This window comes from Branchiostoma belcheri, unplaced genomic scaffold (genome assembly GCF_001625305.1).
Source record: "Branchiostoma belcheri isolate BF01 breed outbred unplaced genomic scaffold, Haploidv18h27 scaffold135, whole genome shotgun sequence".
Classification (NCBI taxonomy): domain Eukaryota; kingdom Metazoa; phylum Chordata; class Leptocardii; order Amphioxiformes; family Branchiostomatidae; genus Branchiostoma; species Branchiostoma belcheri.
Window position 1 is genome coordinate 183,709 of NW_017802769.1, and position 19,266 is coordinate 202,974.

The 19,266-nt window shown below is 40.5% G+C and overlaps 1 protein-coding gene across 3 annotated transcripts in view; it reads right to left on the reverse strand.

Moving 5' to 3' along the window:
• Window positions 1–19,266, reverse strand: part of LOC109464279 (ras-related protein Rab-26-like) — a 113,338-nt gene that overhangs the window by 49,899 nt on the left and 44,173 nt on the right. For 2 of the 3 annotated variants that reach the window (XM_019761231.1, XM_019761232.1), the window contains exon 2: window positions 4,994–5,104. The exons of the other annotated variant lie outside the window; for it this stretch is intronic. In XM_019761231.1, the coding sequence (XP_019616790.1) occupies window positions 4,994–5,104 (111 nt within the window). The remainder of the gene's footprint in view (window positions 1–4,993; window positions 5,105–19,266) is intronic. 3 annotated transcript variants of the gene reach the window in all.

Below are 19,266 nucleotides of genomic sequence, written 5' to 3' on the forward strand. Positions count from 1 at the left end.
TGTACCTCCATACCAAATTTCAGGACCTTAGGCCCTAAAATGAAGAAGCTGAATCCATTTAAAAAATGGCAGGAGGAGAAGAAGAAGAAACATCAGAAAAAGCAATATGGGTTCACCACCACTTCGTGGTGTGGTGAACCCATAATAATCATTGAAAATGAAGGTGTAAATGAATAAAGACATCCAATGCAATTTCAGGGCGGAAAAATTAGAGATATAATTTTCTGAATAAGGCAATCTGTATGATATTGACACATACTATCCCACATTAGCACATATGAGTCAGTATTTCATACTGTAGGCATTTCAAACTGCAGAAACAAGCCCCAACATTAGTCCTTAATTTTCTGGGTGGTACCCTAAAAATCAATCCAGGTCCTTCCAGTGACCAATTTCTGTCAGAATTTGGGGCATTTTTGCTCCATGAAATACAAAATCGGGACAGTATTGTTACAACTGTGTGTTAGATGAGTGACTATAATGAATGACTTTGACTGGTTTCCAAGCCCTAAAAACCCGCAACTTTTTCAATGCCTTTAAGAGGCAGTAAGGCAATCAAAATTTTTAATAGGATTCATCTTCTATCTAATCTAAGGATATTATGGGGCGCAGTACTGCCAAGGTGAAAAATGCCTTTCTTAGATACCTACGTAATAATACATAACACAAAAAGGCATGTACATTTAATGATTTCCACCCTGTTTCCCCCTAAGGAATACAAGAAGGTCATCGTCATTTCTGGCACTCTGCAAATTTATGAGGCGTCTGAGACAAATGAATAATTCAAAACAGGTACTCATGGAAAGACACAAAATTAGGGAGACCTAAATGCATGAAAATAGTGCGTGCGTGAAAGTCTTGGTACAGTTTGTTTGAGTCAGAATGTAGAAACAATGACACTAGCAGCAGCTGTTGTCAGTAGATAGGCACTGGCAAGACTGTTGTGCTTTTTGCTCAAAGGATTGACCTTTACTGTTCTGGACACACATAGACTAAATGTGCTTCCTCTTAAACTAAACAATGAAAGGGCAAAAGATATCTGGAAAAAACGGTTGGCAAATGGTTCCTGTGAGAGCTAGAATGCAATGACGGTACCCTACCTAACAAGTTTTGCCTAAGAAACACCTTTTTGCTTGTGACAGACTTTGAATTTTTTTTAAATCAAGGAAAATGACTTTTTCTTATCGACTTTTCTAGTTTACCATTGTTGTAGTTTGAAGCATTTTCTGTACAGTCAGAATACAACATTGTTTCTAGAACTCCCCCTTCTAGTTTCTACCCATGTAACTGCCTTTTCTGAGTGACAACAGTCCCTTCAATCTAATTGTGACTACACAAAATGTACATTCTGTCGGTATGAATAATTTAGCTGGGCTCAAAATGCCCTGTCCTTGGTGCTGAAATCAGGTGTCTATAATTTCAGACACCCTTCTATGTCCTAGAGACTTTCAAGCAATCAATCTATTTCAATCTATGATACATCCTTTACAAAGATGTATAACTGACCCAGAGGTTAAATGCTTTATGGGTATCAGAAGCTCTTTGTCTCAGCCAGCTTGTGCCAAACTTAGGGCCACAGCAAGTAATTTTTATGGATGACATCAGTGCGCGCATTAATTTTTGCCTGATTTGGGAAAAAAAAAAGAAATTTTGTTGCCTTCTGACAGTTGTCGATATGCCAAAAATGAGCAAAGATGTCTGTTGCCATGCCGGAAGGTGGATGGCAGATAAATATAAAGAGAGGAGACAAGAAAAGGCTCTGATTTAATGTTTTGTTTCTTACTTTGATGCAGTGACATGTGATGCTGGCTGTGTATATGTGATGTTCCCACTGAATCAAAACCATTTGTACAATGATTTAGTCAAAATTTTAAATCGTAGGAACCTTGTTTTTTTTCGGCCTGCCTTGTTTTTTTTTGCCCGATTGCATTAGATTTGGGGTCTGCGGAGGATGTCATCCATAAAACTTACTTGCTTTGGCCTACAGTTGACGGTGCATTTACAAGACAGTCTAAGAATGATCAATGTCCTCTTTTATTTATTCGTACATATTCATGAATATAGGAAGATACTTGTGATAGAAAGTTCAAGATCAATGCAATTGGCATAGTGAAACAATGACAGGACACAGGTGCAATCTTAGTAACACTGAAAAGTTATTTGATGGTTACAGAAAGTAGTCATTGGTCAGAATTAAGTATACTCTGACCACCAGACTAACACTGTTGGCTGAAAAATAATAAAGTTTAGCAGAATAGGAAAATTAATTGGAGAGGGAAGTCTGGCTACCATAGAGTTAATTTTCCAGCGCAGTTAACTCCCTTGGCCAAGTATTACCTTCGTCAGAAGGTTATGTGTGTAGGTACACCATATATAGGGGTTGGTGATTTTGCAATTGGTTATAAGATAGGGTGTGGACTGTGGAGCATGTATCTTTATGGTATTTGGTAGGTAGGATGAGGTTGGAAAAAGGAAGGTCAAGGTCAATTTTGGGTACTCTAGCAGGTTTGAAAGGTATAATTCGGGACTGGTTTGAAAGGTATAATTTGAATGGTATAATTCGGGACTGAAACGGGAAACACAACATTTTTTTTCGTAGGCCTTACAAAGGCATGGTAAAGGCTACAACATGTAATAATAAAATGATATGTTAGTGCATGCCTAAAGGTTTGTCAGGGGACCAACCAAGATTGTTTGCGATTAAAGGATTAGATGTGAACATCAGGTATTAAAAATGAAACGCCTTGACATTGTTATAACATGCATAATTCATTCAACCGGATTTGCAAAACATTACATCATGCTGATATTGAAAACCAAATGTGGAATGTAGCTTATATACCCTTGTGTAAAAGAAAGTATACTATTACTGTCAACGGCTTAAATAGACAACAAAGCACGTCTTCTTGGAAATTTCAATATACTCACACACCTGCATAGGCTTGTACCGGTATACTTGTATGACAGACATACAGTTCCCTAAGGGCATATCTTTGGCATGACATACGATCATAGCAACCATTGCTACGTGTATATCAAGTAGGCGTGTTACATGTTTGTCAAAAGCCAAAAATGCTAGATTAAAAATGTAGTACGCTATTTTTCGTATCCTGATCAAGTCTACCTTCTCTAACCTTGTCCTGTGGAGTACAACAATTGTTGTTCTGCACATACAGTACCATCTATATGGCACCCTGTATAGGTACGATTTGGGAATATTTCTCTTGCAACGCATCACACTGAAACACAACAATTGCAGAAGTAACTATGCCACTGCAGGGCAAAAAAATTTGGGGGTCTATGATCTAATTAAGACATGAAATTATTGAAAAATATTGTGCCAGGAATGCCAGCAGGACAAGGATTAAAACACCCTGATTTGCAGCAAGAATCTCATGCCCTTAATACATAGTAGGAATACCATAGAATATTAAAGGTGAAAGAAACAGCCCACCAAAGTTTTAAAATATGTTAATAAAAAACACAGTCTACCACTATTAGGTGATTATGAATATGATTTATGAAATTCAGTTTGAATTATGATTTTGCATCTTAGTTAAAATGTACATTTTGTTTGTAAAGATCAGGTACATGTATCTGTGAGGTTTGAAATATACAATCCCTACATCCCACTTCATTGCTCAGCTATAGCTTCTGATTTTCTAGCTTGTTAAAGCCATGCTTTTGCCTTCCATTTTCTGCTATTTAGGCCATAAACCTAATCTGGGTTTAGGCTCATTTCATGCTTCAGGGCTTTTGTGTTAACTTCTGGAGGCCCCAGGTGGCAACCGCATGTTTTTCATTTGCTTTCACGCGATGGCGTAACCAACCGCCCTCTTTCGCAACCGCCTTTTTTCCTGGAAATACGTAATATCGACGGAAAAATAGCAATGCATTATAGACCTCTGTTCAGATATTTCTACATGCTGACATTTTATCAGAGCTCATTGTTTTATGCTGAAAGGGGTCCAGAAATTCTATGTAACCCTCATGCCCGAGCCTCTTCCATCACTTTACATGTACGTTGTCCGCTATATCTTCCCTATTTCAGACTTCTCTCACAATCACATACCCTTGATGAAATCTCATGGTCACCCCCGTAAAGTTCATTGAAGTGGAATAATCAGGTGTGTAATCTTTAGGTTTGATGACTAATGGGGTCTGGCTATACCATTTTTACTTCTCTAGAGGGGGGATAAAAGACGTGAGTCTACATCTTTGTACATGAAGAACTAGTGATCTGTAACAGTCTTAAAAGTGATATGTGTATAGCCATTAATTCAACATGGTTGATAAAAGTATCCACTTTATATGGAAATTTCTCGGATTCTCTCATAACAGCAATCCTTTCCCTAAGCCCCATCAAGTACTGCAGAGAAATCCCTTTATCATCTTAACACTGCTTCTGTAAACCCTTTGATAGATGGCCATCCTAAATTCCAATGATGTGGGGATAACTGATCATATTTTGTACCAACCTTGAAAAAGTAAGGGCTGCTATCCTGGCTAAGGTAAAGGTTAAAATCACAGCCTGCTCATTTAAGCTGTGTATACGTACTAAATGAAGGTATATTAGATGGTTCACAGTTTGGTTCTTGCACCCCTAAATATATGGCATTTCTATCTTGTACAGATCTAGATATGGTACTCATAATCTTTGGTATACTGTATGTAAGGGCACTTTGCACTGGATACTGATAGGTATAAAAGTCTTCTTCGAAATCTTTTTACAGTGACAGTTTCTTTCCCCGTACGGCCAAGCTTTGGAATTCCCTCCTTGACAAGTGTTTCTCACCAACCTACAATCTACAGGATTTCAAATCAAACGTTCACCGCCATCTCTTGACATAGCCATGTTTCTCTCATATTTCTAGTTCAATGCCGAGAAGTGGTCGTATAGGCCTTGCATTGAACCACTCTGTTAAAAAATATATATATTATATATATATACTTTGGTATACCGTACATAAAAGCACCATATCTCTTGGCTCACCCGAAAGTCGATCCCGACTGTAGAAATAAAGGATCCGGAGAGGAAAGCTCCATCCTTGAAGCGAACCAGCACGCAAGTCTTCCCGACTCCCGAGTCACCAATCAGCATCACCTACACGAGTTATCAACACAGTTTTCAGGCAGAACCAGGAAAGCTGTTTCAAATGCACACATTACTAACACCAAATTAATCATATCAAGGTCTTACGTATAGAGCTCCTTTTAATTTTAGGCCTAGGAAAAAAAATAGTCTTGTGTTTCCTGTTTCAATCCCGAAAAAATTAGGGTTGGTAGGTAGGGATTATCTTTTTTTTTTCTTTGGCGACCTCTATTTAGTGATTGAACAATAAAGTTAAACAAACTATTAAAACCTTCACCAATGTATCAATGTTAGAAAACCGATTGTACAATGTTTCATGACTCAAGTGGAGCTAGAAAAGGTGGATCAGCTCGAAAAATTTATGTCCCTTAAGCTTGCAGGAGTTCAAACAACATTAAGGCTAGGGTCGGCAGCTTTTTCTAGGGTCAGTCGGGAAACAGGAAGCACAACTTTTTTTCCTAGGCCTTCAGAACAATTTCTGATTTACACCCTAAAAATTATTTATTTTACACGAGTTCATCTGCCTTGATGATAATTATGTTAGAAAGCTGTTTAAGAGATGAAAAGAAGACTAATAATTTGGTGGCGGTTCAGTAATACATTTTTCATAAATCAATATTTTTCCCACGATGTTATCATAACATTTCACATGATGTCTCACTATCTGCCTTCTTAATAAAATTTGATCCCACTTAAATGATAAAAATATTGATTGGGATTGTATTACTGATAATATTTATGGATGAAAATTTTACTATCAAGGGATTTTTTTACTCTGAAGTATTAGCATGACAATAGCTGGATATGGTTATCATTGTGAGGTAAATAATAATGATTATCAAACGCAAGCTGCTGCACTACACAGTATTGCAGAATAGAGGGATCAATAAAAGGAAGCACAATTTTTTATTTGGAATCACAATGTCTTTTAAGCAACAAGATACAGCACCAGAAAGGTTGGATCATTCATAAGTTTGTATCAATGTTTTGATCAGGTTTATTTGTAAAGCCTATGTTTGATTTTAATTTTGCAATGTCCAAATGTCTGTTTTATATAAATATGTAAAAACCATGGCTGTAAAGAAGTTGAAAATACAAAATCCGAGAATAACATAAAAAAGCAGGCTAGGGGTTCAATGGCGTTTTTGTGTTATTATGTTTACTGCTGACTTTGTATTATAATATAATATACCTAGTAATTTTGCATGTATTTTTCGAATTGCATGTAAAATGTTTGCCAACATAAAATTTTGTATGCCATGGGTTTTAAGATCCGGACTTTTGTATATTTGCCATTTGCTAATTTTGACATTATGCAATATTGCAGAACACTGAAAAAAAAGTATTTCTAGAACTGTGAGACAGAACAACATGATCGGTCGGATCAAACGGAATGGTCTGGTCACCATGGGTACTTATCCGGGAGCCAGTCACGCGGCACGGCACATTGCGATTTACCGCCTGTAGAGTGGCTTGATTGCGGAAAGCGTCAACACGACTGGATTGTTTTTCATTACAAAGGTTCGACCTACGGAGACCAAACGTCGTTAGCCGAAGGTCCGTGTCATGACATATGACAACAACTTTGAATCTTTGATCTGAGGTTCTGTCAACATCCGCTCACGCAAAATTAACTTTTGAAGTGAAGCAAAACAGCCAAAAGGGTTGTGTGTTTTTTTCATTAATTCCAACTACCACTCAACTTGAGGAAAAATAGTTTGTTTTTTCGATTAGATGTACGTGACTGAAATTTTAAACTGGGTAATGCTAAATATGATACGTGTGGCAAATCCCTGAGGTAAATTGTCGTCTGAAACAGGTTGACGGACCACGATGGTCAAATCAGGACCCAAAAGTCCCACTCTGCTGCTATGGTGATCGAACTCGAACCCGAACCCGAACCCGCGTTCGATCCGCGGTCACCCCCGGTCAGCCCTGGTTACCAGGGTGACCCAGCACCGCCACGCCCTTTTTTCCCTGTATGCTTTGCGAATTTCAAAATGGCCAACTTCTACCGCAGTCGTTTGAATGCAACCACCCAGACGGACTGCAGTCTTTTCGGCGCAGGAAACATGCGGATCAGACACGGATCTTCAGAGAGAGAGCCCTGCAATGCCCACAACTTCTGGGCACTGGCACAGGCAGCAGTGCAGCACCACGTCGACCCCATCTGGCGGGGAATGCTGGCGGTTACCCACCCCACTCAGTTGCCTGACCTTGGAATGGGGGTGGGCACCGCCAGCATGAGCGCGGACATCGAGGCCGCCGTGGGCTTCAACCTTACCCTGGTCGGGCCACTTGCAGACCACTACGTCCAGCAGCTGCCAGGGTATGTCCCGGCGGCTTCGTCCGCGCTTCCACACGGGACCAGCCGTGTTCAGCGTCAACGTACCCCCTACCCTGTGGAGACACCTGGAGGCGCTGCTCACAGGGTATGGGGGTACTGCGACACGGCAGTACTGCGTCAGCAGAGCCGGAGTGCGGAGTGTGACGGTGACCGTCACGGACATCACCACAGCACAGCAGATCTGGTCTCCTGCCCGGAGGGACGGCACTAACTTCCTATGCCGCCGCCACTTTGGACGGGAAAGGCACATCGGGCAGGATGGCCAGGTAATAATTCATTCGAGTTATTACGACACTTTCAGGCCTTAAGTTACTTTTTGTCTGGCCGAGGGTCGAATTGTTTTAGTATAATTTTGCTTGGATTTATATCTAAAAATGTTATAAATCTCATCAGACTTACAATGTATTATTATCAGCTATTTTATGGTTAAAATATGAAGAAAAGGGAGCCTTTCTGCTGCTAACCTTTTCATTCTTCTGAAATATTACTGCTTCTTCATACCCAGTATACAAGTGGTTCAAGCATGTATCTTTCTATCAATACAGTTGTATTCATTTGCAATCTACTGTTTTCTTTGTTCACTGAACAGTGTCAATATTTTATAGTGTTTTACTGTATTGTATTCTACAATGTTCTGGTTTATTGAGCTTAGTTACAATAAATTTCTTTGGTAACTTAAAGGTAATCTGGTATTAGCGTAAGGCCACAGCAAGAAAATTTTATGGATGACATCTGCGCGCGCATTAATTTTCGCCTGATTTTGAAAAAAAAACAAGAAATTTTGTTGCCTTCTAAGGCCACACTGACTTAATTTTATGGATGACATCCGCGCGCGCATTGATTTTCGCTTGTTCTCAAAAAAGAAAAAAAAAGATCACGTCCACCGAGGCTCTGGCCTGGCCCTAGGCCTGAGTAGTCCATAGTAGTTAGGGACAATACGGAGCCGGGCACCCAGGCTACCGGAGCTTAACGACTCAAGAACTCAGTATATACGTACAGTGCCGATTCATAATTTCCACAAAAAGCCAGCATGTGCCGGCTTGTCGTATACGTTGCTATGTACTGCCGCGAATTCACAATACCAGCCTTGTATTCCCATGGTTTAGTAGCATTTTTTTTTTGGCCGGAATTTTTTTTTATTCGCGCACTAGTTTTGGGGTCTTCAGAGGATGTCATCCATAAAATTAAGTCGGTGTGGCCTTACAGTGGTAAACGTGCCGAAATGGGCATACTGGAAGGTGGATGGCAGATAACTAGGAAGAGAGGAGACAAGAAAAGGCTTTGATTTAATGTTTTGTTTCTTACTCTGATGCAGTGATATGTGATGCTGGCTGTGTATATGTGATGTTCGTACTGAATCAAAACCATTTGTACAATGATTGAGTAAAAATTTTACATTGTAGGAACCTTGTTTTTTCGGCCCGCCTTGTTTTTTCGCCCGCTCGCATTAGATTTGGAGTCTGCGGAGGATGTCATCCATAAAATTTACTTGCTGTGGCCTAACATACTGTAGTATAGCTGTTCTTGCCCTGCTGGTACTAGTAATCAATTTGAACTTTTTTTCAGATCTGCTACACCTCACGATTCCTGGGACACAGTGCTGTGGTGGTGTCCAGCCTGACACCAGTGGTGGTCACCTGTCACCTCCGCACCGGGACTACAACCTGTAGGTTCTACAGACAAAACTACACAGAGGGTGGCCTAGCGATCAACACCTCACTGCAGGCCACCCTCAACTCTGCTGACGCAGTACTGCCTTAACCAGCGGGTCCTGTGTGGCTGCCGGATGGAGTCGTGTCCTGCACCGCTGCCTGACTGTGCCCAGAAGTTGGGGGATATTTCTCTCTGAAGATTCGTGTCTGATCTGCATGTTTCCTGTGCCGAAAAAGCTGCAGTTGGACTGAGTGGTTGCATTTCAATAACTGCAGGAGGAGTTTGGACATTTTACAAGTTGCATTGGCGCCAAGAGGCAAATGTTTAGAGTGGAGTATCTTCTGACTCACAAAAAGCCATCAGTTTTAATCAAATGAACACTTGATAAGTAAATAAATACATAAGTCTGAACTGTTGTGTAGTTTCAATTATGTTACACAAGTGGTAATTATGGCATCTTTTTTCTTTTCATGAAAAAAGACAAAAAAGCATTGTGTGCCTGCTGTCAATTTTATTGTTTGACATGTTTCAAATGGTACCTAGGCCATTATCTCCAAGCAGATCTTTTTGTGGCTGCAAATGCAATATTGAACTGGCCCAGGCTGTATCCATTTGCCAGACAGTTGCCATTTCCTCAATGAAATGTTAACGGCCAGGCAAATGCCCACAGCCTGGCACTATATTTGCAGCCACCAAATATCTGCTTGGAGATCACCAAATCCAAGAACCAATTTATTAAACTGATATGGCCCTAAAATACCACTGCATTAGCCTTGTTAGCTTTGGTCCACTCCCCAAATCCACTACCCAGCTATTTTTTGGCTGAGTAGTGGATCTCGGGGAGCGGACCAAAGCTTACAAGGCTGGACTCCAGGCTACCATCGCATACCTTGCATAGCCTCCAGTGGAGGCTTCCAAGCAGGTGGGAGTTTTTAATACTGTGCTAATAGTGTTGTTTGGCCAGAGAATGTTATACCGCCAGAAAAGGTTATGCCATGGAGGGGGTTCATATATACTTGCCATGGATATAACTCTCGTGGCATAACCTTTTTCGGCTGTATAACCAAGGTAAAACATTCTCTAGTGAAACAACACTAAACACTGGTCAGTTTAATTTGGGAAGTTCAGTTTCCAGATTGCCAGGAGGCCATCTTGGAGCTCAAATTTTCTAACTTTTTTTCTACTCAAGATACAGTTAACTTTTACATGTCATTGGAAAGAGCATGATTTCTCTTTCATCATGATGTCTTTAATTTGGTCATAACGTGTAACGTTATATAGATATTCCATTTCAAAAGTTGCCAAACCCAGTGGTCTATTGGTTGGATCACAGGAACAATAGCTAGCCCACACTGGTCTATGTTTAGACCACAGTGGTCTAGCAGTAGCCCATCCCAATGCTAATGAGACTCAGTTATAATTGGCCATTCCACACTGTAAAAAGCACTCGCATAATGAGTTATCACACCTTGCTTGTCAGTGTAATTAGCACGTCTGACAGTTTCACCAGTGGAATGACTTATTTGCATGGTCCAACTTCAATTTACTTAGCCCACTATATTATAAACATTTTAAGGTACTTTCATTACAGTATGATATATGATTTTCTGTATGCATACAGTGCTAAATTTTAGCACAGCTTACAGTCTGTTCCATAACTACCTGGGCCCTATGAGAATGGAATCACAGTCTCATTTTGAATAATAATAAGACTGGCCATATTTCACACCTTTTATGTAGGATATGCAGACCACTGGTCTGCGCTTGGTACAATGGGCTCAGGGATTTGAGGTGTGAAAACCAGTTGGGCCCAAAGCTAGCCCACTATGGTCCTGGGCCAATCCACACCCACATGGTCTGACTACAGCCCATACTTGGGGTAACTACAGACCATGTGGTCTAATGCATTCAATGCAGTCAATCATATCTAATCAATCAATCATATCTAAGCCTATGAACATCACTGACTAATAAGTTTACATGACTACTTTCATGGTGAAAATAGCTTTCACTTGATACCACACTTGATTATTGATATTTCTGAAGTTTCCTGATTGCTTCTGTCTTTCCGAATTTGAACTGACCAGTGTTACTTTAACCATAGTATTAAAACTCCCACCCGCTCGGAAGCCTGCACATAGCAGAAGGCTAGCCTTTGCAGGTACTGAAATGATCTTTAAGGATTTTTTTCTTCTTATTCTAGCAGCAAATAAACTACATTAAGTTGTATGCAACCTCTACATATGAGTTTAAGCATTATGATTTGCATCTGTATTGCCTAACTGGTATAACCACCCTCTGGCATATACACTAATTATTTCATTCCAATCATTAAGCAGAATCTCTGCAGTAAGGAAGCACATAGTGATATTATTAACATGTTTATCAGATTCTACATTATAAAGATTGGTTAAAGAAATGCCAAATGAGAGCTTACTATATGAAGCTCTATCAGTGCAGCAAGACCTGCACCAATGTACCTTGCTGGTTGTCAAATATAAGTAGAATACTCAAGGAGTCAGGTTTTGCCTACCTGCTCAATCTGAACTAAAACAAAGACTAAAAGACAACTTTCAATATTTCTACTCAGAAATAAACTCCAAATATAGCAAAAATGGAAACAAAGAAATAAGTTAAGAACTTACAAAACAATTAAGGTTGTACTATAAATCACCAATAATTTTGGCTAACGTAAACTACCGGACTTCAGTCTACCTCTGACTGCCGTGACCTTGCTACACATGTTTGACAGTGAACAAGACAAAGTTCTCTTAAAAGATATTCTAAAAATGTGCAGACAACTGATAAAGGAATTGAGGGTACCATTTGTAGGAAGTTAGTTACCCTGGGTGCCATCCCCTACCGCGAAAGAGTGAAAGCTCTTCGACCAGGGAAGCCATACGACGCTGCCAACCCCGATTTGGCACCCTGGCTCTAATTATAGGCGTGAAAGGGTTTGGGCAGCGGATACTGTAGCGGACATAGGGCTTCTCCCCACAAATAATCTACTGCTTATGAATATGAACGCCAGCGTTTGGCACCCAGGCAAGAAGTTAGTCTCACCTAATTCAGAATAACAGAGCTCCACTCTGCATATACTAGTAACTGTTTTCTTAGACTACCAAATGGACATCACGATTAGAAGACATGTTTCTAGATACACTTACTGTCAATACAAATTCAGCTGTGAGAAATACATTTTCAAGTTACAAATATAACGGTTAGATAGTGTGTCTACAATTAGACACTTTTGATAGGGCTGTTATAACTTGAAATTTGAACACAGGGTTAATTTTCCAGAGACTGGAAGTTGCTGATAGTAATTTCTTGATTATGTGACTTAGTTACATGTACAATCATCTGTACCAATCTGCATAGTTTGGTAAGGACTTACTTTGAAAACCAGTAAGGGAAAATATTTGAATTTGATCAACAGTTATTACGCTAATCTGTCCCTGCCATTGTTTTTGGTGGCTGGACCGACTGGGCTGTTTATTAGTTTATGTGGTTATGGGGGTCAATTCACTATTCAAGCTGCTGGAAGAGCCACAGTGGGGAGTACTTCATTGTATGTGGACCCTCGGTTCACACAGTTCGTTTTTAAGCTTACATATGAAAAAGAACAATATTTAGATGTGCAAAAGTTATAGCACAGAAGTATAACACTTGTTTCCTCTATACCTGTACCTATAGTTATCTAACTTAGTGCATTTGGTCCATGTAGGGCGTCATTATAACACAGTCGAAGTGGTATGTAGCAACTTCCATTAATCCTGACAAAAGTCATTTTATTTACAAGCTATAATATGATACAACCTAATACAACCTTTCTGAAACAGGGATGTTTCAAACTATGAGAGCATTAGACACTGTTTTAAATTGTCTCCTCCCCTGGAATAGTCTGAGATGAAAGACATTAAAACATTGTCTCCTGTAACACAGTCTCCTGTAAGGATGAAATGAAAGACATTATAAAAGTGTCTCCTGTAACACAGTCTCCTGCAAGGATGAAATGAAAGACATTATAAAAGTGTCTCCTGTAACAGTCTCCTGCAAAGATGAAATGAAAGATTATAAAAAAGTGTCTCAAAGTCTATAACCTAACCATACATACAATCTATACCCTAACCATATATACATACCCTAATTTAATGCTTAAGTAGTATGTATTGTTTAAATGCTATATCTATCAAGCATCCAGAGGAATCTCAGACGGTCCCCCTAGATCAGACAAGAAAATGCAGATACATGTAGATACAGTTGGCTAAAGTCCATGTCTGACAGCTGGAGCTGAAGAGAAAAAAGTAAAATGGTCCAGAGTCAGCCGTAGAGTGCGGAGGACCCGCCAAACCCCTACGAATAAAAAAATTGATGCTGTCAGACAGTGGATGCCACCCACATGCAACAGCACAGTTGTTACTGTGTCATGGGCTTAATAAGCAATCTAGTATGTTCTTGTCTGCATACATTCACACAAAATAACATCAACTATTCAAAGAATACATTCCCTCCAGCCTTCTCACCAGCTCCGCTTTCCTACCGCTGACTGCAAGCCCATGGCGCCTGCATTCCTCTCTCAGCTGCACAACAGTAAGTAAGCGAGGATCAGTACAGGCAACCGCATCAGAATCACCTGCATGGGGGGATGAGGACTGGTGAGTAGCAGTATGACCTGCCAGTGCACAGCCATCAGCAAACCTCTGTCTACAGATGCTGCATTCATAGGGCTTTAAGATTCTGGTTATAGTAGGTGATAGTGCTCCCTCATCTGCACACTTCAATACATCACAGGCCCTCTCGCATGTACCGCAGAGCACACCATCCTCGCTGACTTTATCACGGCCACAAAGGCAGTGACCAGCTTGCCCTGCATGCTTGGGGACCCTACAATGAAAGTGAGGGTTATACGACGGGGGTGAAGGCCAGTACTCTTCCAAGTAGAAGGAGCGTATGTAGTTGCTTCTGAACACTTGGACCCATTTGTTTGCTGTCCCAGGAGCCTTTGACCGGTTTGTTAAGCCAAGGTCTGTCTTGAGAGCTGCATGTTTAGACTCCTTAGCCTGTAAAGATAGGATACCATACCCAACATGGTAGGTATTCCACAAAATCCGGGCATGATGTGGAATAGCCTTGGCTAAGGTCCAAACAGGAAGGGTCACTGCATCTGGAATGAAAAGACACAGTAGGTTGTAATATCTGCTACAGGTCATCTCCAGAGTCTGCAGGTCTCCTTCGTCACTCTGTACCTGGGAGAAAATAGAGGCCGCATCTCTTAATGATTCTCCTACTTTACCAAGAACCAGCCTCCGCAATTCCTGGGTTGGAGTCTCATCGGCTACCTGAAGACTGTCTACAAGTCTGTACCCATAACTCTCCAACATTACAGCATGTTCGCCAATCAGCCGAGTTGGACATCTGTTGTGTCTGGTGGCTTCATTGTTGAAGTGGTCCTGAAGGTCTCTTGAGAGGGACTTTAACCCAAGACCTAAACACTGTGCATCCTGCAAAGGAGCATCATCATTAAGGTCTTGTAAGGCACGCATGAATGCCTTGTCTGCATCTGTAACAGAAACAGAGGCTCGAGCCCGTGCACCGACACCAATACTTACCTCACTGCTGTCACCCTGGCTTTCAACTGCTACACTCTGTTGTTCTCTGGCAAGCTCAGAGCAGTGCACAGGTGCTTGCAGGATGGCCAGGAACCTGTGAAAGCAGTCGGTACCACGCGACACTGCCTCATGATAAAGAAGGTTAAGATAATGTGCAGCACAGTTGATCTCTGCGTGTAGAGGGTCTGGGCGCTGCAGCCCTGAGTACTTGCCAATACGGGGCTGTCCGAGTTGGCGCAACCTGTTTGTGGCCAAGAAAGCGTTCAGCTTTGCCTTCTTGGCAGTCAGTGACATGGCAGGTGGCAAACTGCCCAAAAACTCCTCCACCCTACTTGCATCGTTTTGGCGGGACTCTGCAGTCCATGGCTTCCAGGTGGTGCCGACACTGCCATTGACCACTACCATATTGTGTTTAGAGACATCAGCAAATGGAGATGGAAACGTTGCTGCATTTGTTGTCTCATTGTTTGCCCAGCACTGCCATTTCTGGTCAGCACTGGGGACAAACTGAAAGGTAACAAGTGATTCATTGATAGTGAACGTGGACCCCTCTAGCAGCTCCATCTCCTGGGTGTGCTGTCGCCACAGGTCTGCCATTACCGCGTCGGTCTCCTGTGTACTTACAATATGTAGGAGATAATGGAGGTCACGGCTGCTGACCCGCTTATGGAAATTCCAGCAGGTCAGTGAACCGACAGACATAGGTGTTTCTGCAGCTTCCTGGGTACCATCGTCCGAAAACTGGAAGATGAAGTGGTTCTTCCTGTTATTGAACCAGCAGAGCTGTTTCTCCAGATGAGGCACCCTCAGATGGAGATCCACAATCATATGGACCAAGGCAGTCACTGATCTGGTGACTCCTAGCTCCCTAGGGATATGGTGTAAATGCCCAATATCAATGGCCTTGACAAACATGTCCAGTTTGTTGTGGGACAGTTGTCGCATACAGCTGACATCCACCCCATCAACCTTGATGTTTCTTGGGAGCCACACCTTCTTGCTAGGATCGAACACTGAGGAGAGAGTGCGGCATTGAATATCATACTTTCTCCTGGAGAGAAAACCCTTGTACTTCATGGCAACGGCCTGGTTGACAGCATCGTCTGTGGAAACAAATTTCTTGGTTAGGGTATTCATCTTCCCTTGTAGGTACTTCCCCTTCTTGTACTCCGTCAGAAACTTGTCCACCTGATCTGCACCTGCAACAGAGCAAATGAAGTGCCATGCCCCCATAACAGCCCCATCCAAGTCTCCGTGGATAAACGACAATAGTTCTTTAGTTTCTTTCTTACGCTTATACCACGTTGACATGTGTTTCTCTACCATCTCCTGAGTTGTGGGCTTTCGCCTCGGGGCCATTCGCCTATCTCGTAACAGTTGTTGCAATGCCTCTAACAGTACCTCAGTTTCGTCTTTCTTTCTATCAATTTCTTTCTCCTTCTCATACAGTTTATCTACATCCGCTTTGATCTTTTCCTTTTCCCTCTCAACTGTTACAAAATCCACCTTGATCTTTTCCTTTTCTCGCTCAACTTCAACCACTTCAGCCTCAACCTTTTCCTTTTCTCTCTCGACTTTTTCCTTTTCTCTCTCAACTTCTACCATTTTCTTTTGTACATTTTCTTCCATTTCTTTCAACTTTCTCTTTCCCGTTTCTATGTTCAGCTCATCTTCCCTGATCCTTTTCCTTCTTTCTTCAAGCCCTTTCTCCTCCTCATCTCTTTCCCTTTTCATCCTTTCCTCCTCGTGCCTCTGCCTCCAAAATGCACCTGGTTTTTTGCGGTCACACCTTCCCTTGTGGCAGTCATATTTCGAGCAAACCTTTGACTTACTGCAATTTCTACAAAGATACAAAAGGTTTTTAATTTATTTTATATGATTTTTTATATGATTACCTTTTCATGTGACAGGATAAATATTTTCAAGCTTTGGAGAAAATGGAACAACACTGAGCCTACAGAAAACATGTTAGTATAGATGTTTGTTTTTGTCATTAGCATATTTTGTAGCAGGGCAAACAGGCAACAAAAACAGCTCCCTTGCTCAACTGTAAACTGTGTGTACTACCAAATTCTTCATACCAATGTTGATTTACAACATTTGGCAAATCACTGCCAAAATACCATATGCAATCACTTGTATCATTACATTATAGCTGAATGCCAACCAAGTACAAACATGAACATCAACTTGGCAAAAAGTTTATTTGCTTCTACATTCTTTGTATGTCATTAGCATATTTTTGTACAGTAGCAATTGGCAAACAGGCAACAAAAACAGCTCCCTTGCTCTGTGAAAACTGTGTGTACTACCAAATTCTTCATCAGATCATTGTTGATCATTTGGCAAATCACTGCCACAATACCCAATTACCATATATCACTTGTATCATTACATTGCAACCTTACATGCACAAAGAAAGTTTGTAAGTTAGTACAGCACATATTGGTTAAAGTTAATGAATCACTGAGGAAACACAATCTGATCAAATGGAGTAATACAGTGTAGATCAATCTCTCTACATGTCGTCATTCCAGAAATGGTACATAATAAACCACCGACAAAATTGTTGAATTAAAACTACTGCAATCATCAGGAGTGAGCAACCTGTGAGAAGTAACGGATGGAACACATTATTAAAATTTAAATATAGTACACTATATTAGTATATATACCTCTCTGTACCCTCCATTGTCGCGGCCGACCTGGCCGGAGCTTCTTCCTAAAGTATACATGATGAAAAAATTGTTATAACAGAATCAGACACAGCGGCATATACACTAAAGGCTAAAGTTGTAATGTCATTAGATGTAAAATTAATTTGTCACTCCTAACATTTTGTCATATGTTAGTGGCGCTACACGCACGCCTCTGGATGCACTAAGACTGATTTTAGGCTGACTATTACATTAAAAAATTATGATTTAGGATTGACTGGAGTTTAAACAAGAACTGTTTCTCCAGGGATAAAATAATTTAAATTGTAAACATCAATTACTTGCCACAAAAGACTGGGCAGTTATAGATGGAACCAAAACAAAACTGGCACATCCCAGCCAAAGTGCATTTATGTTCCACATGGCATAAGTTATAAACAGAAGAACCTTTAAACATTTTTAGGCTCACCTTTAGAGCTGATCTGTTATGCAGAAGGGTGCTTATACCAGTTGAGCAATACAGATTACCTAGTATCCAAGACTAAAAGGGGCTGGCAAGATTGACACTTCTCACTGACACTGACAGATTCACACAGTCCTCACTGAAAATTGTTTCCAAGAATAATGTTAGAGTAAACATGGTACAAGTTAACTTATATGTAATTCAACTAATTGTAAGTTATCCAGGCTTATCTGCAATTGCTTTCACAAGGATTAAGAGAAATGGCTAAGACAATATAATTCAGTCTGAGATGGAAAAAATAAAAGTAACAACTTTATTTACACATGAGATGTTCAATTTGAAATCAATGCTGGCCAATTGTGAAAAGTATGGTATCAAAATCACTAATAAATACATCAAATATTTTTTTAACATTCAAAAAGGGCTATTAATAGTATTATTTACATCTTTTAAGATCATCTGTGTCTAATTAATACAATAATAGAAAAGGTAAATTGAAGAAATAAGCTGAAAAAAGCTGAGATCTCTGCCAAATAATTTACTGGGCGTTGAAATTTAAAAAGAAATGCTGTAACGTAGTGTTACACCCTTCGCGAGTTTTCAACGATGTTTCCACACATACACAACTAATATCTGCGCTGTTATTTTCATATAATATCTGTTGTGACATCTAATACACAAACAAATCTATTCTAGAACTAGTGACAAGCACAAAGGTCAGTAGGTCAGTATGGACGCCTCGTGTTGCGTGTGCAACCGGATCAGCGCCGTGTACCTGGCGTGTATGGAACCGGGAGTTCGAATCGGCGTTCCTTGTGCCTGCCCCATTCCTACGGCGTGACATGCGTGCAAACATGGTATTTTAACTGCTCCCAAAAATCGCTCAATTTACCTGATTGACGGCTTGTTTGAAAGAGCAGGGTTTTTCGCAGCTTTCTGTCTTAGGGATTTTTAAAATATGGCCGCGCTAAGGAATCATGGGTATTTATTGTTAAAAAATTGCGTTTTTCGCCCTATTTTTTGTTGTAAATCAAGTTTTAGTAAAAATTAAAAAATCCTAAGACAGAAAGTTTAATTTTAATGTAATATTCTAAAAAAAACAGAAATCAAGCCTTATTTTTTATTTTTGGGGCCTGTTAAAATCAGTTGTTTGGTTCTCGTAAAGGCTTTTTAAAATCGGCATATTGATCGCATTTGGAAGCAAATTTACACAAAGTTGAGCAGAGGCAGTGAAAGATTGACATTTGAGGTAAACAAAATCGCTCATAACATTTATTTCCACGAGAAATTTAATTTTCAATTACTTTTGTTTATTTTCAAATTTTAACCGTTACCCTGAGCTTGCCCCCGTGAAGCCCGGGACTCCCGCGCGGCCACGATGGAACGCGTTCTGTAACCCGATACCCCCTTAGTAATGCGACTTTTGGCGTAGCAACCGACCGCCG